Here is a 21,567-nt window from a genome sequence, read left to right on the forward strand (position 1 = left end):
CAACCCTAAAAATATGAACCTTTTAGGACCAGGAGGACGAAAAATCAGTTGTTGCTTTGTATCCCCTAAACTATAGTTGTCCCGCGTAGGATGTGACCAATGAAAATGTGTTGGTGATCCTAGATGTGAGCCTTTTTGGACGACTCTGATATAGATTCTACATATAGAAGTGTGAAAGAGATGAATGGAGAACCAAGGTCAGCTGGTTAGGGACAGAAAAAAAGTCATTCTACATTTAATTGGTGATTCCTAGAGACTAGCCTATTAATCTGACATTAATCAAATTGCATGAGTGTTCACAAATTGGAGATGAACATGAAAGCATTAGCATAGAAATTAGGCTGAATAGCCAGCTATGTTTCTTCCACAAAGATTCCCGCCTATACCTACCCAAATCAAAAAGGATGTTTACCTTACTTCCATTGAAATGCCCCTCTGCTCATGGAATGACAAACGACATGCAATTAATTAGTGTTTAATTAATTTTACACAACGTGGTATATTGGGCACCGCAAGCATTTAAACAAGTATATTTTACTTCATTAGAAATATGAATGTATCATTCATGTATCTTAAAAATGAAAATACTTTATTGATTTAGTAATATCATGTCAATATGTCAAATGATAACAATATAAGTGTTGCACTGTTAATTTTCTTTTCCTTTTAAAAATACAATTAGTTAGATAATTAACTGATTGATGCAGCTAACGTGATTAGGGAGAGAGAAAGAGAGAGCTCTTCGCAAACCGTGCCTGCCCAATATGTCAAAAGCATCTATGGAGCTCTAGGTGCTTTCTGTTTATGTTTCCAAGGAGTCTTTGTGTTTGTTGAATGCCCCATTTCAATCATTCGCTTTCAAACAAACAATACACAAATTGAATTCCTCGTCTGTAATGCAAATGCCAAACATCCTTCTCGAAAAGCACACGTTGAACTTGCATGGCCATCATCAAGAGAAAAACGACCAAAACTAGTTCTCTTCAGCAGCCTAAAAGGTATTCCTAATCCATACAATATCGATCATCAACACAAAGGAGAAGTTTAAAGTTCAAATGCTAAACCAATAATTATACAGAGAACAACTTTTATCACGACAGACTCAATGTTACATTACTATAGTTACCACCAAGCAAGGAGAAAAAGCCCACAGAAAGGGGAAAAAGAAAACAAACAAGCCTTCACTGAGATATGTTCATTTCATTAATTAGGGTTCCTTCAAACACCATTACCATCTTCTCATCACTAACAAGCCTCGAAGTCTGATCACTGTAAACGCGAAATCATTAAGCACTATGGATTTCATGATATCCCAGCATTTAAGACGATGAGCGATGTGCAAATAAGTAATCGACAAGCACATGTAATGATTAAACTCACTCCCCACATGTCGTCACGGATCGTGCCCCGACACAACTCAACTGATGATCGAGACTGCAATCTTGAACCAAACCTTGTTGATGAGCAGCTTCACAGCTTGGAGTGGAAGTGATCAGAGAAGGATAGACCAGAGAGCTCATGTCATCCCACCCATTAATAAAGCCACCACCTCCACAAGCAATACCGTCATTATTATTCCCCATCATCATCATCATCTCTTCCCCTAGCAAGAACTCCAACCCCTCAAACCTCTGTGTGTTGTTCAGGTTGCTGGTTCCCATTAACTCCCCGAGCTCAGCCGGGAAATTACCCCCCTCTGCTTGTGGCATCTGCGAATTACCTGCTGCATCCAAGTCGTACTGGCTATGGACAAATTGAGAAGCGTGTCCTGAGTTGGGGTCAATGTTTCCAATGAGCGATGGATCATAAGGGTTTTGCGATGACGAAGACGACGTCGAGCCCTCGCTTGAGAACTGATAGCTTGCAGAATCATAATTGACTGGGAGATAATTGCTGTTGTCAGAAAACTTCCCTCCGAGCTTGATGAGCAGCTTCCGGATCGATGCATGGTCACTAAGAGCAGTTGTTGCTGTTGCTGCTCCGTGCATTGTGTATTGCATTGGTGTAGAAGGAAGTTGTGGCCAATATGGAGTGATTTGAGTGCTGTTGTTGTTGCAGGTGAAAGAATAGTCCACGGAACTAATATTACTTTTTCCAAGTGATATTCCTCTCTTCAATTCTTGCTTCAAGCTTCCACTTCCTCTTCTTGCATTGGGGTCTTTTCTTTGCTTGCCCAGAAGCTTCTTCTTCAGCCTCGTGTTCCAATAGTTCTTTATGTCATTATCTGTTCTTCCTGGTAATTGTGCTGCGATTATAGACCACCTGTTCATGCCCAAAACCAACAAAAGAAATCAGCAATTGTTCTTTGTAACATTCTCAAGACAGTAGAGCCTGGAACCTAACTAAATTAACAACTTCCACTGATATTAAGAGCCAATCTAGATTACCTATCAAGATGTTGCGTATTTAATCGACTGCAAAAGTTTTTTGAGTATGTAGTCATATGTACCTGCTTCCAATACTTATGTAGAGGTTACAAATCAAGTTATCTTCTTCTTCGGAGAAGCCCCCGTGCTTGATGTTCGGGCGGAGATAGTTCAACCATCGGAGGCGGCAGCTCTTCCCACATCTCTTAAGACCTAATCAAGGATCGCCAAGAAACAATTATTGAAAATTGGGAAAAATAAAACGACATACTCCTAGGTTTTTTTTTTTTTTTTGTCATCAAAACCTAAATCATATATGTAAAAGACAGAACATTCGTATGATTTGGGTGGTTTGTTTGATGTTTTCAAGGTTGATAGTACCTATTTTTTGGGGCAAAGCGATCCAGTTACCACCAGTACCATGCTTCTCAATGTAAGACTTGAGCGTGGCGTCTTCCTCGGGTGACCATGGACCTTTCTTCACGTTGGCCTTGTCGCAGCAAGGAGCTCTCCCCATGTCGACGTATCTTCTCGAGTCCCCTCTATTCGATCCTTCTCGCTTCGATCTAATTGATGTTACATAGCTCAGAGAGAGAGAAGAGAGAGGGAGAGAGGGAGAAGAAGATGATAAACATGGTTGTCTGTGAATAGGTGTGTTTGTTTATTAAAAAAGTCAGAGTGGGGTGATGAGAGGGAGAGAGACGAAGCACTTTTCTTTTTGTGTATAGAAAATTCGATTATTTAATTAATAATATGAACAGGGTAGAGAGCAAGGTGTTTTCTTCTTGTCTTTGTTGGCTGCGAATCAATTTATGAATCACAGAGAGATTTCTCTTGGAATTCCACAGGGGGGACCAACAATACTGATGTTTTCATTATTACACCTACTTTTTTATGGATTATCATAGTACTCTATTGTATAGATAGGTGGATTGTAATAGAAGTACAACTGATAGTGTTTGACTGCCCACGCATTCACTAGACTAAACTGGCCCATGTATGCGCAATTGATCTCAACAGCTAGATCATGTACGCTCTGTCTTTGTAAGACTCGCATGATCTAATATCAAAAGAAACATTATGTTTTTTCAATACTGATAGACTCCTGAGAGAGCTAATAAATGTCAAAAAAAATGTGGAGTAAAATTAACTACAAGAATTTTCAGGTTACTTGTAGGTATCATACCGACAATTTAATGAAATTGTCACCTTTTTTTTTTTTAAGTCTGCGAATTATCAATTATTCTCCTTTTTTATTAACTTTCTTGTCTTTCTTACCAAAACCTTCCAATTAGCAATCCTTATTGTATTTACCATTTTTTATTTGAATGACTTGCTACTTTTTCATAATTAAAATACCAACTTGTTGTGGATTACTAACTCTTATTTAAGTTACTTATCAACGTTTATTTGTCTTTTTTTTAAATTTATCAAATTTTGTTTTCATTTACCAATTAGGGTTTGTCTTTCTTACAAACACCTTTAAATTTATCAACTCTCATATAACTTTACTACCTTTATTCGGGTAACTTACCGACTTTTCTGTTATTTGGTTACTAACTAACTTCGCTTTACCAACTTTAATTTGAATTACTTAACAATATTTATTTGGTTATTGTGTAAAAATTGCAAACTTTTTTTATTGAATTGCCAACTTCTCTTTACCTTACTTGCGAGCCCATTAGAAATTCAAATCTTAATTAGAGTTATCGCTAACTTTTTTTCGATTAAGTTATCAACTACATTTGCTTTACCAGCTCTTATTTGAATTAGTTACGGACGTATATTTGGTTTTGTTAAATCACCAACTTCTCTTATCTCTGACAAAAAACAAAACAAAAAACTTTTCTTATCTGTTATAAATATTTTACCTTTCTTGCCAACGTCTTATATTACGATCCATTATATAAATTTATCAACCTTTATTTGAGTGACTTGCACCTTTTCTTCAATTAAGTTATCAATTAGTTTTGGGTTATCAATTATCATTTGAGTTACTATCAAGTTACCAACTAACTTACCCACATGCGCATGGCCGAGTTGGTGGGCGCTTTCCTTCCCTCCTCATAGGTTCTGGGTTTGAATCCCCGCTCGGTTCCGTAATTTAAGTGGGGGGCCCTGGCGGTGGGTTGCTGGGCTAGTCTCCCCCGAGGTATAGGCGCCCCGATTACCTGTGCGGGCTCATCCTCGGGGAATGGTGGCGGATCCTCGGTTACCAAAAAGTTACCAACTAACTTCGTGTTACAAACTTTTAATTTAGTTAGCTAATGTTTTTTTTTATATTACCAACTTCTCTTAATTATGAAAAAAAGGACTTTTCTTATGTTTGTCAACTATTATATGGACTGACCAACCTTCATATTTGTGACTTACCAATTTTTTTCAAATTAATTTCAACTATATAATTCATCAAAAGAGAAGATTTGAAGATTCGATCCAAAATCGACAAAAATGAGATTAAAAATAAGAAACTTCACAAGATTGTTAGAGAACAAGGTACTCGGCATGTCCAAGAGAGTGAAACCGGACTCAAGAGTATTGTGACTTCATAGATCACCAAATAAATGAATAACTAAAACGCAAGACAATTAGAGAAAGGTAAGGATAAGGAAAATAAACCTGCTTTGATTTTCTTATATTGTAGATACAAATTTCTTATATTCTAATTAATTTTCCCAGTATTTAGTAGTAATAAATAAGTAAAAAGAGGAAAGAAAATTATTAGTTAGAAGTAATTGGCAAGTCCACCTCCTCTGCTCATTCAAAACAGGGAAGTGTGGGAATTCGTACACATAAAGGTGCAAGAAACTGTGATTGCTTTCCATTTGTAACCATTTGTTCCTTAATGATGTAGCCTTGGCCAAAGCTCCAAACTTTTAGTCTTTTTTTTATTATTTTAACTTTTGGTCTTTCAAAAGCTTAAAGTGAAAGAATAAAGTCCTCACAAGAAATTGAATAAAAAGTAAAGGCATTAAAGTGGGATAAATCGTGTGGGGAAAGTAAAAGATCATTTTCAACTAATTTTTGGAAGAAAATACTAAAATACAAAGGAGAAAGTAAACCCTCAAAACCAGAAACCCGACCCGATGACTTGTGATATATGTGGTTCGGGTATCAAGTCAGGTCAGTTCAGTCGCGCTTTCATTTCGGGTCGGGTCACACTTACTTTCGGGTTTACTTTTATGTTATTTAATTTCATGTATCTTTACCTTCTTATATTATAGATTTAATATGGTCAAAACCAAACTCTTTACTCGAGATCTCTTGCCATCTAATTTAAGAGCATGCGATTGAGTGCTTGAACTGTCCTAGTTCCCGAATTAAGGATCCAAGATCGAGTTTGTATTCCTTTCTCAATTGTCAATAATCTGTTGAATGCATTGCGTCGAAGTTTTAATTCATTTAAGCCAAGTGACAATCAACATGGCATGCCTGAGATTTTTCGTTTTTGGAGTTCACTACTAGCACGCGAATCCACCAATCCTCTCTTATCTTCACTTTATTTATAACAAAGGATTATCTAATTTAATTCTGGATAAGAAATTTAATAAAATGGGAGAGGTACGATTGGCCAACAATGGAAGGCCAAATCCCAAAAAGAATGCCAATTGTTCGCACTTAGAACAAATATAATATAATCTTTCGACTATCCGAGAAAAAAAATCCAACCTTTTGCACCTGATATAAAAATGATACAATCTTCCAAACGTCCAGAAAAGAAGTCAAATTTTCATCCACTGGGACAAAAATGACACTTGTTACAAATTTCGTCCATTCTCACCTTTCGATCACCACGCGCCATGCACAACGAACCATGTTAATTAATGCAAAATGCAAGAAATTTGGTGAGAAAACTTATAAACTAAATTTGGTAATGAAGATTACAATATTCAAAACTACGTCGTTTTTTGTGTTGGTTGATGTGGCTCACTATGTACGTTAGCACAATAGTACACGCAAGATGATGCGTGGCCATTTCACGGTGAGAATGGACGGAGTCTGTAAAGGGTATCATCTCTGCTCTAAAGGTAAATATCGGACATTTTCTTAGATGATTGAAAGGTTGTGTTATTTTTGTCATATGTGCAAAAGATTAGGCTTTTTCCGTGGCGGTCGAAAGATTGTGTTATTTTTTATCCCGAGTGTCGACTAAGGTTTTCTTTTGGGATTTGGCCAGCAATGGGATACAGGCGCAACAATAGGTATGGCCCAAATTGTCCAAATGACCTCGACCAATGCCCAACAAGTAACAGTCATTACTAGGTTTGTACCTTTCACTTCACTCGAGTTCTTGGAGCTGCATAAGTGAAATGCAAGGAGTGAACGCAATAACTAGTGAACTAACGAAAAGTCCAGCAAAAGAATCCACTTAACTAATTTGTGCTTTTGAGTTGAAGGTAGGTCTGGAATCATGTGCTCTCCTTGACTTCCTCCTATTCTCAAGGTCTGTGACATCAGTCTAGTTGGATGACACTAATGAAAAGAAAAATATGAGGCTTTGACAGGATGTGAACTTCTGAGGGTTGTCGTATATTCCATGATATGCCAAACTCCATTCATAAGTTGAATAAAAGGAATAACTGAACAATCAAGTCTTCTAATTTATCAATGGGTGCAAATAAGGACCTCCGTCATTTCTCTCCAATTTAAGGGATGGAAAAAATTGACGTGAAAATTTTTAATATTACTAAAATGCGCTTCATTGATATGGCACTAAGTGGACGCCGCATCTGAAAAAAGACAAAAAATAAAAACAATGAAAAATGGAAGCAGCAGAAAAAGAAACAGAGAAGGAGGGAGCATGGTAGGAAGTGGGGTTCTAGAAGGCGCCGCCCACCTTCACTGAAGAGGGCTTGCAGTGGTGGCGCGACCATTTGCCACCAGGCCCACCACCCCCACAAGGGTCGGTCATCCCTTGTATGATCGTAGACAGGGTCGGGGCCACTCACGCTTGTGGCCGAGTGAGGGTCTACGACTTGCATGGAAATAGCGAGGGCCTACTAGTGGCGTTGGCCCATCACTTGCGGCTCGACGAGGGTCACCTGGCCCTACCCAAATACGTAGGGCGACACTACTACCCCTTCCAAACCCCTAAACTCCCCATCCCCCACACCCCACCCCACCCCCAATCCAATCTTGTCTCTCGCTCCCTCCCACTTACTCCTGAATGAATGGTTATATTGATCATTTCAATGGGAACCGGAACAAAGCTGGGTCTACTCATGTAATCGTTGGACATTGAGAAGGTTGCGTTGCAATTGAAAAAATGGCAAAGTTCTAGAAGCAAAGGAAAGAGAAGTCACTACTCACTACATAGATTTTCCTTATCTTGTTAGGTAACCAAATAACTAACATAAGTGGACTCGAAAAGTACTGTAGTTTACTGATAAAACCGGCCTAGTCCTTCTATAAAAAAAAAAACATAGAGAAGAAACGAGTCAACATCCGTCTATGCTGGTAAGGCAAAAGTATACTCAATTCTCCATACCACCAAGAGCAAATAATTCCATGTGCATTTTGCTTGCACGGTAAATGAAAAAGTAATAAGATGTAAAAGAATAATATGTATGTTTTTTCCTAGTTAGTGCAAAGAAGTGAAATGATCAATGGTACATTTGGTTGTGGATCATGGGTTATTTTCAATTTCGTGATCACACTCTTGATTTAAGTTGTTGAGTTACACATGTGAGTTGTGTTATAAAAGTCTCACATTGGAGAATCGATGTGGGGTGAAGTAGTTAATATATTCCAAGTGACTCATAACTCATTGACTTAAAATTTTGAGTGAAAATGGGTCCAACTGGATATGTTAACGGGCTCGGACTTGAGCTTTCTCTTGGCAATCTCCCCATGCAAAGGTATCGCACTTCTGCCGCGTTCTTCCAACAATTGGTATCAGAGCCAATAGTAGAGTTTAAAAGGTTTAGGACTAACTCGAGAAAAATTAAAAGGTTTAGGACTAAATTAGCAAAATTGAAAAGTTTAAAATTGAATTAGCACCCGTACAATAGGTTTATGACTGATTGAACAATTTCTCCAATGGTCCTAGTTAATTGTAATTGATATTCTATTATTTTATTACTTTAGATAGTCATTCTATAAAGCCTATAAATAGGTTCATGTACTCTTCATTATAAACACACCAAAATATGCAAAATATTAAGGTGTGTTTATCATAAAGGAAAATGCTTTCTGAAGAAATCATTTTCCAGAAAATGGTTACTTTTCATTTGTTTAGTGATATGTGACTGAAAATATTTTCTAGTGTTTGGATCTCATTTGCAAAATGACTTCAATCTCATGAATAACATTTGAACTAAACAAATTATAAATGGTATGACTCTCACTTTCCTAGTCCAGGAGTAGTTTCCAGCTCAAGAGCAAACATATAGAAAACAAGATGTCTTTATTACTTTTTTTCCTCACAGTATCTCATCCAATAGTTTTTTTTTGGTAAAGGTATCTCATCCAATAGTTCATAGTTTGGTTTAGTACAAATGACTATCTTCACATGAAACATTAGGATAAATCGTGCCACAAAAAGCTGCTTGGATAGGTACTACAACAAGTAATCAAATATCAAGAACTAACATCCAAATCTTATGATTGTCAGTAACCACTTTCTATTCTATTTAAGAAATTTTCGAGCCATAACTTCTTTAGCTTAGAACTCTTGACAACGAATGCTTTTGCAACTCTCTCATTGTCCACTAGATAATCAAAAGCATATGCAAGGGTGTCTTCATCAAAACTTCCAATCCCCATCACTTCTTTGTAGAGCTCAACAATATCCAATTGATTTTGACTCAAATTTTATATTGTAGAAGCAACCTCTCCAATTTGCTCCAAAAGCATTGGAAACCTATCATCATTGTTAGTGGCACGACTTCGCTTTCTATTAAAGGATCTTCTATTCCCTTTATAGTATTGTCACTACTATCATCTAATCCAACCGAGCAATCTACGTACGCAGTACGTGGCAAGTCAATGTCTCCAAATTCTTTTGCAAAGCTTCATGTTGCCATGTCTTTTCCAACCACCAGAGCGAATTCATTGTACATCTCAATTTTCTTATTCAAGCACTTTTTATTAGCGGTGAGCAAAAGAATTGAACCAAGCTAGGATTTGCTTGAACCGGCTAGTTCTAGGTGGTTCCTACGAAAACCGGTCCGGTTCCCGATTCCAATAAATTGGAACCGCTGAGTATTGGTCCAGTTCCAGGTGTGAACCCACCTACCTAAACCATATTAATATAATTCTTTTGTTTCAAAACCCTAATTAAAGTACCCTTCGGGCCTTCTCTAATTCACTTCACAGCCTCTCACTCTCTCTTTCTTTTGCTCACCCCCTACTCACGCTCTCTCTCACACTCGCAGCTCGCTCTCTCTCGCATCTGGCTCTCGGCACTCACAGCCTCGCTCACCGCTCTCAATGTGAATCACTCCTCTCGCAGCCTCGCTTGCTTACGACACTCATCACTCCCTCTCTTGTAAGTTCAAAACACTAATTGCCATTTGCCCCTTTTCTAGTTTCTTCACTCAAGTCTCACGCCTTTAGAGAGATTAGGCAAAGAGAAGATTAGAGTTGAAACAGGGGTAGCAACCAAAGTGAGCAACAATGATCCGACAAAAAGGTTGGGAAGATTCGACAGTCCAAGAGAGATCGCGCCATCTTCACGCAACGGAGCACCATGAAGTAGGTGCTCAGAATCTACAATGTCTCAGAATTTAGCAAATAATAACAGGTCGAACGAAGACATGAGATGATAGAAAATTGATCGTCGTCGCCATCGCCTTTGATGAGGGATTGCGAGGGGAGAAGCAAAACTTACGAAGAAGCGTGAGGAAGCATGGAGCAGAGGATATGCATCATGTTTCTTAGTGATGATTAGTCATGGTCGTTGATGAGAGAATATGAGCCGGAGTCATTGTAATGCAAAGTGGGAGTACTCACCACCGGACTCACCCGAGAATCGGACCTGAACTGGTGGGCTGGTTCCAAGGTGGGTCTAGGAACCAGTAGGTGGTTAAGATTCCCAATTTGTGGAACTGGCCCTTCGAGGATGGTTCCTGATTTCAGGGTGGGAACGGCCCACCCGAGAACGGATCACCTCTACTTCTTATGGGTGGGATGTGCCAACAAAAAATCACAAAAACACAAGTATATAAATAGGCAGATTAAAACCTTTTACATTTAAAGTAAGTCTTACAAGCTGCTCGTCATCGACTTATGTCTCAGTTTTTATATGTAAATAGCATATGATGCATAAGCAAACAAAACTATAGCAGCCTCCAAATCCTGCATATCTCGACATGTTGCAAACTAAGACCTCATGAATTAATGAATACCTTGCAGCCCGAACATGACAATTCGCAGCATACCAAGCTGTCTTGAAGATCAAAAGAGGGATAGATTTCCCTTTCATATATAGGGAAGTCCATTACAACTCCAAATTCTAATTTTGGATGGTTCTTCCTACTATAAATTTACTATAGACATACGTCGAGAATAACGACCAACACTAGGGGTGTCAATGGATCGGGTCGGGTCGGGTTTTCATGATACACAACTCGATCCGAAATATTGAACACGTGTTTGGCCCGACCTGAGACAAGACCCAAACAGGATATAATCACACGATCGGGTCGGTTCGGGTTTCGTGTTTTAAATTTCAGTGGAAGCAAAGCAAACTATCCTAATTCTATCTTAAACAGGTAATCGCCTCGTGTTTCGACCTCACAAAATATCGCCCGGTCCTAAATTTAATTTTATCTGTCAAAGCAATTCTCAGCTAAAGAAACTTCAAATTAAAATATTACTTCTCATGGGGACATAGGATAGCCACCGTAGCCCCCACCCTTGCTCCCCCGCCACTGCGGCCGCTCCTCTGCACCGCAGAGCTGCCGGGGCCGGTTACATCGACAGCCTTGGCTCGACGGTCTCGCCGTCGACGAGACTGTGGAAACCCTCCGACTGGATGGAGGACTGGTGGACGAATTAATTCAAATCTAAGTCATTCTGCATCTCAATAGTGATTTGTAGTGGTAAAATTATACAAGCCAATAGTCAAAAGCACTCGCTTAGTCTCCTTCCTTAACCCCACATATGCGAGAGAGCTTCGTTCTGAATCAACAGTTGTCGACAACAAGCAAGCAAGCAGGGACGCGACGCAAGCTTTGTGGTGTACACCACACATGGCGATCTTGGGAAGGAGGTGAAAGCGAGAGCTAGGCATTGGGTCACACCGATTTCGAATAAGACTGACAAGACATTAATGGCGAAGACAGTTTCGCATCCTCATCATTTGCCTTGCCCTCATCGCTCTCCTCCCTCCCATCTTCTTCCACTTTTGACGCAAGAACTTCTGCTAGGTCTCATATCTGTCCTCACCTCGCATTACATGCCCAAAAAGAGTTGAACTTGCTTTCTGCTTCTTTGTTCTTTGTACGTGCAATCAACCAGGCGTGGTAGCTCGGTTGCCGGGCGCGACCGCAAAGATCAAGAGAAGTCCAACGGTGGCTACTCGAGAGTGCGACTGCGCCGTGCGAGCCAGAGGAAGAAAGGAATCGTTCTCGCCGATGGAAGAAGAAGGCGCACTGCGTTCATCAGGTTGAGGGTAGGGTTAACTATTATTTCTGTGTTTGGGCTCGGGTATAACATAAGCCCAACAAATCCACAACGATACCCAACCATTTTTATTGTTACCCGAAACAGACTGAGGCCCAACCCGAAAAGGCCAAAAATTTTCTGGTCAGTCCATATTTAGTCGGGTTCTTTTGACAGCCTTAACCAACACCACAAGTACATGTATCCTTTCCCATTTGTAGCAAATGCTAAGGGTAAAAGTTATATTGAAATCTGAAAAGCATATTTCCGTTATTTCTTCATCAAAAACTTCTTTCCGAAGAACCATGATCATCTTTAAGTTATGGTCCCACTGAAATCCACTCTTAACATACAATTTTTGGATGGTAGCCCAATTGCTTTTAATCGTTATAAGATGATTGTCAACGTGGTTAGGCTCATATTCAATCCCAAAATCTCTTTATCGTTTTGTGTAAAAAATTATTTGACACAACTCTACACAATTCAAAGATAACTTATGGTCACACGATTATTTGATTGAGACAAATAGTATGTCCAATATGACAAAGGGCATTCATGAATAACTTCCTCTCAAAATCTCTTTCCCTTTGTGGCACTCTAGGTATCTGACTCCTAAAAGATTCATCATTCGTAACTAACATACCAATTGCCATTCACTACAAAAAAAAACATGGATTTTGCGACGGAAATTTGCGACGCGAAATTTTTCGTTACTAATTTGCGACGAAATTTGCGATGGATTTTTTTTCCGTCGCAAATTAGCGACGAAAATTAGTCGTCGCTAATTTGCGACGGAATTTGCCACGAAATAAAAATTCGTCGCAAATTAGCGACGGAAAATTAGTCGTCGCTAATTCCGTCGCAAATTAGCGACGAAAATTATTCGTCGCTAATTTATGACGGAATTTGCCACGAAATAAAAATTCGTCGCAAATTAGCGACGGAAAATAAATACGTCGCTAATTTCGTCACAAATTAGCGACGGAAAATTAGTCGTCGCTAATTCCGTCGCAAATTAGCGACAAAAATTATTCGTCGCTAATTTGTGACGGAATTTGCCACGGAATAAAAATTCGTAGCGACGGAAAATAAATCCGTCGCTAATTCCGTCGCAAATTAGCGATGGAAAATTAGTCGTCGCTAATTCTGTCGCAAATTAGGGACGGAAAAATTGGTCATCGCTAATTTGCGACGGAATTAGGGACGGATTTATTTTCTGTAGCTAAGTTGCGACGAATTTTTAAATCCGTCGCAAATTAGCGATGACCAATTTTCCGTTGCTAATTTGCGACGGAATTAACGACAGAGTTATTTTCTGTCGCAAATTTATGCAAGGAAATTTACCATTTTGAGACGAAATTAGCGATGGATTTTTTTACCGTTGCTAATTTGCGACGAAAACGAATTCGTCGCTAATTTGTAATTTATGACGGAAAATAACTTTCGTGATATCCACCCCACCCGTCAATCTCTCTCTCTCTCTCTCTCTCTCTCTCTCTCTCTCTCTCTCTCTCTCTCTCTCTCTCTGTACTGATTCCTCATATCCCCCTCGCTTTTCTCCCGCCTTCTCCCTCTTTCGTTTCTCTCAATAAACCTATCCGTGTGCGCACAAATCAATCTCGGTAAAGCTTTTCTACCGGTAAGTATCATAGCTAACTTCTTGACTAATTGGCGACGAATACGGTTCGTCGCAAAACTATTCATCGCTGGATTCGAATTTTTTTATTTTATTGACTATTTTTTATTTTTTTTTCCTAAATTCTTCGCCGGTCGCCGCCATGGGGGGAGGCCGAGCGGCCTCGCCCCATGGCCGGCGAGGCTGCTCGACCTCCCCCCATGGCCGTCGACCTCGCCGTCGCCCAGAGGTCGACCGGCGGCCTCGCCTAGGTGTGGCGGTTGACCTCGTCGTCGCCCAGATCTGAGCGACGGCAAGGTCGACCGGCGGCCACGGCGAGGCCGCTCGGCCTCGCCCAGATCTGGGGGAGGCCGAGCGGCCTCGCCGAGGTCAACCGGCGGCCATGGCAAGGCCGCTCGGCCTCCCCCCATGGCCGTCGACCTCACCGTTGCTCAGATGTGGGCGACGGCGAGGTCGACCGCCACACCCCGGAGAGGCCGCTTGGCCTCGCCCATGGCCGGCGAGGCCGCTTGGCCTCGCCCATGGCCGGCGAGGTCGAACTCGCTGGCCTCAGCCGGTCGCCGGACCGGAGAAAAATATAAGGGAAAAATAATAAAAATAATAAAAAAAAATCGAAAAAAAAATTATTAAAAAATGAATCTTAAGTGATTTTTCTTTTTTTTAGGTATGTGTCCATTTGAAGGTCTTGCAATCCAAGTGAACGTTATAATTCTCATCAAATTGATCACTTTCTACTACAAATATTTGGGTAAGTCTTCTTTACATGGTAATTTTTTCATTTTTTTCAATTTTTTCAATTTCAAAGTAATTGTTGTGTCAAAAACAAAATTTTAATTTTCATAATTTTATGGTTTTAATTAAGAATAATAGATATGATATCTTTAATATTTTACGAGATTTTTTTTTTCAAAACAGACACAATGCAAAGAGACAGGGCTTGGATGTATAATAAGAACTTACCTGGACGTCGAGGATTGACCGATGAGTTTCATACTGGGTTGGAACTATTTTTAGACTTTACTAGTAGTAAATATGAGTTCATGGATGGAAATAAGTTAAGGTGTCCGTGTAAAAAGTGCAGTAATGGTAAATTTTATGTATGTGATACAGTTAGAGAACATCTTTGTAGATTTGAGTTTACTCCGAATTATTATAATTGGACTTGCCATGGTGAACAATTTATATCTGATGAAGGATATCGAAGAAGTGACCAATTTTTAGTTAGGGAAGAATGAAGCTATTATGACCAATTGAACCCATACAAGAGGATGGTGATTGATGCAGCTGGTCAGAATTTTGTTTCAGAATCGAACCATGCAAATACTAGTTTTACTCCTACACTTGAACAAGTGGGTACTAGTCATGTATTACAATTAGAAGAGATAGGAGTAACGGGTTTTGATGAGAATGCGTGTAATGGAACTTTTCCATCTAATCAGTTCTGGGAAGTGTTGAAAGCAGCAGATGAACCTTTATGGGCAGGTTGTGACAACCACACTAAATTATCAGTGACAGCAAGAATGTTAAATATCAAGGCAGAGCATAATGTGTCGGCGGATTGCTTCAACTCTTTTGTTGAAGTAATGCGGGAAACAATGCCTCGTGATAACATCATGCCAAGTGATTTTTACGATATAAAAAAGCTAGTGGATAACTTAGGTCTTCCGGTTGTAAGGATTGATGTGTGTAGTAGGGGTTGTATGTTATATTGGAGAGATGATGAAAATGCAGAATCTTGCAAATTCTATAGCCAACCTAGGTACAAGATTAATAGGAGGCGGGATCGTAATCGAAGCGTAGACCATGCAAGCAAATGTTTTATCCGCCCTTGATCCCAGATTGCAAAGGCTTTATGCGTCTCAAGCCATCGCTTGAACACATGACTTGGCATGCAAATCATGAAACAGAAGAGGGTCTAATGTGTCATCCTTCAGATGCAGAGGCATGGAAACATTTTGATAGAACATACCCTGAGTTTGCGATAGAGTCTCGAAACATCAGGTTAGGTCTCTGTGATGATGGATTTGCCCCATTTGGGAAATCAGGAAAAAGTTATTCACGTTGGCTAGTTATCTTAACGCCGTACAATCTTCCACCTGGTATGTGCATGAAGACACCTTATATGTTTTTTACATTGATTGTGACTGGCCCGCAAAATCCGAAAAAGTTAATAGATGTTTATATGCAACCATTGATTGAAGAGTTACAACGGCTATGGGATGAAGGTGTCTTTACATATGATGTTTCTACCGATCAAATATTTGTAATGAAGGTTGCTCTTCTTTGGAAGATAAATGACTTTCCAGCTTACGGAATGTTATCTGGATGGAGTACAGTTGGGATCTTAGGATGTCCGATATGTTTGGAGAGATCAAAGTCATTTAGATTAAAACATGGAAATAAGCCTAGCTATTTTGATCACAGAGACAATTTTTACCGATAAATCATACATTCGGAAGGAATAAAAAGAGTTCATCAAGAATAGGACTGAAAGAACGCCTCCACCATTGAGGTTGACCGGCGATCAAATTTGGGAGCGGGTGCAGGACTTTCCAACTATTGTTCAGAACCCTCACGGTACGACTATTGCGTACGGAAGTACACATAAGTGGATTAAACGTAGTATATTTTGGGATCTACCATATTGGAAGGCTCATCTTATTCATCATAATCTTGACGTCATGTACATAGAAAAGAATGTTTTCGACAATGTCATAAATACTATGATAGATGTCATCGGAAAAACAAAAGACAACTTGAACGCAAGAAAATATATAAGAGATATTTGTGATCGGTCAAAACTAGATGTGGATGCAAGCAGCAGGGAACCAAAACCAAAAGCAGTTTATACATTGGATAAGGAGCAGAGACGAGTTGTTTGTCAATGGTTGAAATCTGTGCGGTTTTCTGATGGATATGCTTCGAACCTCGGGAGATGTGTTGATTTGAATAAATGCAAGTTGACAGGTTTGAAGAGTCATGATTGTCACATATTTATGGAAAGACTAATTCCAATAGCTTTCAAGGAAGTTCTACCGAACTTTGTATGGGGCGCCATTACAAAGTTAAGTAATTTCCTGCATGATATTTGCTCGACAGTGTTAAAAGCATCACACATGGAAAAACTAGAGAGAGATATTCGAATTATTCTTTGCAACTTAGAAAGGATATTTCCTTCATCGTTTTTTGATTCGATCAAGCATCTCTTAGTTCACTTGCCTTATGAGGCCAAAGTTGCAGGTCCCGTCCAATTTCGATGGATGTATCCATTTGAGAGGTAAATTTTTTTTAAAAATAAAGTTCAAATTACTTTATTATATATTATGTTCCGATAAGCTTCTTTCTATTGCAACTAGATTCTTATATCATTTGAAGAAAAAAGTGAAGAATAAGGCATGTGTCGAAGTTTCAATTTGTAATGTATATATTGTGGAAGAAGTGACAATATTTGCATCATACTATTTTGAGCCGCACGTGCAGTGCAAGAGGCGGAGAGCAGGCAGACATGATGAGGGCCCCATTGATCCCAATTGCAAATCATTCTCTATTTTCAATTATCTGGGTCGACCAAGCGGCGCATGTAAGTTTCGTTACTTAACAGGCGAAGAATGGCATGCAGGCCATATATATATTTTACTAAACTGCCCAGAAGTCGAGCCATACTTCGAGTAAGTGTAAATTTGCAAATATATGTATTGTGTGTCAAATATTTGCTAATATATAAATGGTATTTATTACTAGGCTTTTCCAAACTTCAATGTATGGACTACCACAAAATGAGTTTGATCGTTTGTGCGATGAACAATTTGTAGCATGGTTCAAAACATATGTAAGTTGCCTATGGACCAAAACCAAGTTATTAATATTTTATACATCATTTATTAAAATATATATTATTAACTTTGCATGTGTAACCTTAGGTTCACAGTAATCATGATGAACTTGGAGAGCAAGGATTACTATATCATCTGTCATGGGGTCCACAGTTAAGAGTACGAAGTTGGCCAGCATATTTCATAAATGGATATAATTTTCACACTCAAGAATATAGAATGGGAAAAGCCACAATGAATAGTGGTGTGTCTGTTCGGTCATCCAATGGTGGCAGTTCAAAAGATGATTTTTATGGCTTGTTGGATGAAATCATAGAGATAGAGTACCCTGGACCATTAATGATGCGGGTTGTGTTATTTAACTGCAAGTGGTTCGACTCCATCAAAGGAATGAAGGTGCATACGAAGTTTAATTTGGTTGAAATAAATCACAAGAAAAGATATGAAATATGAACCATTTGTCTTGGCACAACAAGCAATTCAAGTATCTTATGCATCATATCTTAGTTTAAAACGTGACAAAGCTGATTGGTGGGCTGTATGTAAAATCAAAGCACGGAGAAAAATCGAGGAACACTGGAAGGATAGAGCCTATCAACAAGAGGAAGTTTGTAACACGGTTAAAACTGAGAAATATAACATTCCAACTTTATGAGATCCATGTGAAGCAATGATAGATGTAGATCCAACTGAAATTTGCGAATTAAATGTAGAAGATGGTACAGAATCTGATTTTGAGACAGATGATGAAGATGATGCTCATGAAGAAAATGAAGATCAAGATCAAGACGAGGACAAAGATGCAGATCAAGACGAGGACGAAAACGAAGACGAATATGAAGATTAAAATTTTTGTGACAAAACACTAATGAAGTGTAATTATTATTGCGACATGTGTTATTTTGGTTGTCATAATTATTATTATTGTTCTTCTTATTATTGTTATTGTTATTATCATTATTGTTGTTGTTATTATTGTTGTTGATTATTCTTATTAATGTAATTGATCGTCGGAAAATTTGTCGTTAAATGACGACAAGTCAAATATTATTCGTGCGTTGACATTTGCGATATTCTATTTTCCATTGGATTTGGATCGTCGCTATTTTTTTTTTTTTGATGACCCGGGAACCGCCGTACAGCTGGATCGTCGCTAATTTCGTCGCTCATTTTGCGACAAAAACTTATTCGTGGCTACTGTTCATCGAAGAATTAGCGACGGAAGTGAAATTCGAGGCAATTTTTCGAATCCGTCGCAAATTTGCGACGAATTTTGCGGCGGATTCGAAAATGCCCTTTATTTTTGTAATCCGTCGCAAAATCCATCGCAAATTTGCGACAGAAAAAAAATCCGTCGCAAATTTGCGACGGAAAATACATCCGTCACAAATTGACGACGGATTGAAAAATGCCCTTTATTTTTGGAATCCGTCGCAAATTTGCGATGGATTGGAAAATGCCTTTCATTTTTGGAATCCGTCCCAAATTTGTGACGGATTGGAATGCTTTGAAATTTTTCCACCCTGTCTCTCTCTCTCTCTCCTCGCCCGCACACGTGCCCCCTGGATCACGTCCACTCACCCCCGCTGGCAAACCTTTCCCCTTTCTCTCTCTCTCTCTTCCTTTTTCTCTTCTTCTTCTTCTTCTTCTTCTTCCCTTTCTCGTCGTCGGCCGCGGCTCCCTCTCACTGTCCAGCCACCTCAGTCCGTTCGAGCCGCCGCCGCACGCCGCCTTCTCGCCAACCCAACCGAGCCACGCGACCGCTCATCGCCGGTCCGCCCGAGCTGCACGCGCGACCGCCTTCTCACCGACCCACCTAGCCGCCCGACCGCACGCCGCCTTCTCCGCCTGGACCAACTCGCAGCCGCGAGTGTCGCCGCTTCGCCCGTGTGCTCGTCGCTCGCCTGGCCGAGCTCGCCGCCGCCCAACTCGCCCAAGCTCGTAGCCATCGCCGTCACCGCCCAGCAGCCTCCATCGACGCCATCGCCGCCCAAAAGAGCGCCCGACGCCATCGCCGCCCGGCGAGCCGCCCGAGCTCGTAGCCGTCGCCGCCTAGCCAGCCCCGCTCAGACCGCCTTCGCCGCCTGGCCAGCCTCGCCCGAGCTCAGAGCCGCCGCGTGCCCGCCTAGCTGTGCTCGCCCGATGCCGCCACCGCCCCGGCGCGCCCGCCCGACGCCATCGCCGCTCAAAGAAGCCAGCCGCCACGCCGTCGCCACGGCCGGATGCCGCCCATGTGATGGCCGCCCGAACGCCGCCGCCATGGCAGCCGACCGGCCATTTTGCCCTATTGTTTGGTTTTTCTTGGCCTTGAACCAAGTAAGCGACTCCCTAAACCCTACCTAGTATAATGGGTATTAATCGGACTTATTTAGGGATTGTTTAGTGTCGGATTGGTTGGCTAAGTTAGGGGCCGATTTCAGGATTGCATGTGGCTTTGATCGATATTCGCTTGGATAATTTGTCGATTATGTGGCCAATTAAGCGTTCAATGACGATCGTGTGGTTGATTAGGGTGCGCATGGAATGCATTTCGGAACAGAATGACGATCGTGTGGTTGATTAAGCGTTTTTTCAGAAAATGCATAAAAATTGAAAAATTCTAGAAAAATTCAAAAAAATTTCCAGAAAATAAAAAAAAGTCAGATTTTGGGAAAATATTAAATTTGGTGAATTTTTTTTTAAAATAAAAAAAATCAAAAATTTCAAAACTTCACAAAATGGCTTAAAATACTTGTGGCCACCCACTTTGAGTGAAATTTAAATTTTTTTAGGTGCCCAAAGAAAAGAAAAATAATAAAAAAACTCAAAATTTTCAAAACTTTACAAAATGGCTTAAAATACCTGTGGCCACCCACTTTGAGTGAAATTTTAATTTTTTTAGCGGCCCAAAAAAAATTAAAAAATAAAAAATTTCAAAACTTCACAGAATGGCTTAGAATACCTGTGGCCACCCACTTTGAGTAAAATTTAAATTTTTTGAGGTGCCCACAAAAATTTAAAAATAAAAATAATAAAAAATTTCAAAACTTCACAAAATGGTTTAGAATACCTGTGGCCACCCACTTTGAGTGAAATTTAAATTTTTTTAGGTGCCCAAAAAAATTAAAAAAATCAAAAATTTCAAAACTTCACAGAATGGCTTAGAATACCTGTGGCCACCCACTTTGAGTGAAATTTAAATTTTTTGAGGTGCCCAAAAAAATAATAAAATAAAAAATAAAAAACTTAACAAAATGGTTTAGAATACCTGTGGCCACCCACTTTGAGTGAAATTTAAATTTTTTTAGGTGCCCAAAAAAAATTAAAAATATCAAAAATATCAAAAATTCACAGAATGGCTTAAAATACCTGTATCCACCCACTTTGAGTGAAATTTAAATATTTTTAGGTGTTCAAAAAAAATTAAAAAAATCAAAAATTTCAAAATTTTACAGAATGGCTTATAATACCTGTGGCCACCCACTTTGAATAAAATTTAAATTTTTTTAGGTGCAAAAAAAATCAACAAATCAAAACAGATTTATGTTCAAGAAATCAATTTCTGGAGCAGAATTAGTCATGTTTTACCAAACAGATTTCTCCTTCAGAAATCAATTTCTGGCAAGAATTTGATTTCTGGAGTAGAATGGTTACCATTCGCACCCTTAGTTGTTTAATGCCATTCGTATGGTTAATTAGTTTAATCGTGTGGTTGATTTGCTTAATTTTGGCTGATTGGTTAACTATGGTCGGATCGTGTGGGTTGATTGATGATCGTGTGGCCAAGAACGAAGATCATGTGGCTGAAATTGATGTTTCATGGTTGATCTTGTACTTGATGAATGATCGTGTGGTTTGAAAGTGGATCGTGTGGTTAATTATGGCTATTGTTGGCTTAGCATGGCATATCGTGATCATATATTGATGTTTGATATCAAAATGAGTGCGATTCATAGTATATTTGTTCGTAGAAAATTGCACGTCATAAACACTTGGCATTGGCTAATTAAGAGGATACATTTTCTGCTTCTGAAACAAAATGGTAAGCTTCGTCACGTACGTCATTATGTGTCCGTAATACGTGTTCATATTTTTTTACATATTTGTCTAACCTTTCTACTTGTCAGTATAAACGTGGAGATCACAT

General features: G+C 39.6%; 1 protein-coding gene and 1 pseudogene across 1 annotated transcript; both read right to left on the reverse strand.

The window, feature by feature from the left end:
* Window positions 1-1,043: 1,043 nt before the first annotated feature.
* LOC115676365 (transcription factor RAX3-like) lies at window positions 1,044-3,047 on the reverse strand. Its single transcript, XM_030599259.2, has 3 exons — window positions 2,748-3,047; window positions 2,450-2,579; window positions 1,044-2,262 (listed from the first exon to the last, which is right to left on the reverse strand). The coding sequence occupies exons 1-3, from the start codon at window positions 2,881-2,883 to the stop codon at window positions 1,377-1,379; spliced, it is 1,152 nt and encodes a 383-aa protein (XP_030455119.1). The 5' UTR covers window positions 2,884-3,047; the 3' UTR covers window positions 1,044-1,376.
* A 6,100-nt stretch (window positions 3,048-9,147) lies between these two features.
* Window positions 9,148-19,453, reverse strand: LOC115676328 (uncharacterized; annotated as a pseudogene).
* Window positions 19,454-21,567: the final 2,114 nt, after the last annotated feature.

This window comes from Syzygium oleosum, unplaced genomic scaffold (genome assembly GCF_021117445.2).
Source record: "Syzygium oleosum isolate NSW1041296 unplaced genomic scaffold, Sole_v2.1 Sole_v2.05, whole genome shotgun sequence".
Classification (NCBI taxonomy): domain Eukaryota; kingdom Viridiplantae; phylum Streptophyta; class Magnoliopsida; order Myrtales; family Myrtaceae; genus Syzygium; species Syzygium oleosum.

Excerpts from the sequence above, each read along its gene's own strand:
- LOC115676365 (XM_030599259.2), bottom strand. The coding sequence starts at position 2,883 with ATGGGGAGAGCTCCTTGCTGCGACAAGGCCAACGTGAAGAAAGGTCCA. Across the intron at positions 2,580-2,747 it reads CGCTTTGCCCCAAAAAATAG|GTCTTAAGAGATGTGGGAAG; the intron begins GTACTATCAACC and ends ATCCTTGATTAG. Across the intron at positions 2,263-2,449 it reads TACATAAGTATTGGAAGCAG|GTGGTCTATAATCGCAGCAC; the intron begins GTACATATGACT and ends GGGCATGAACAG.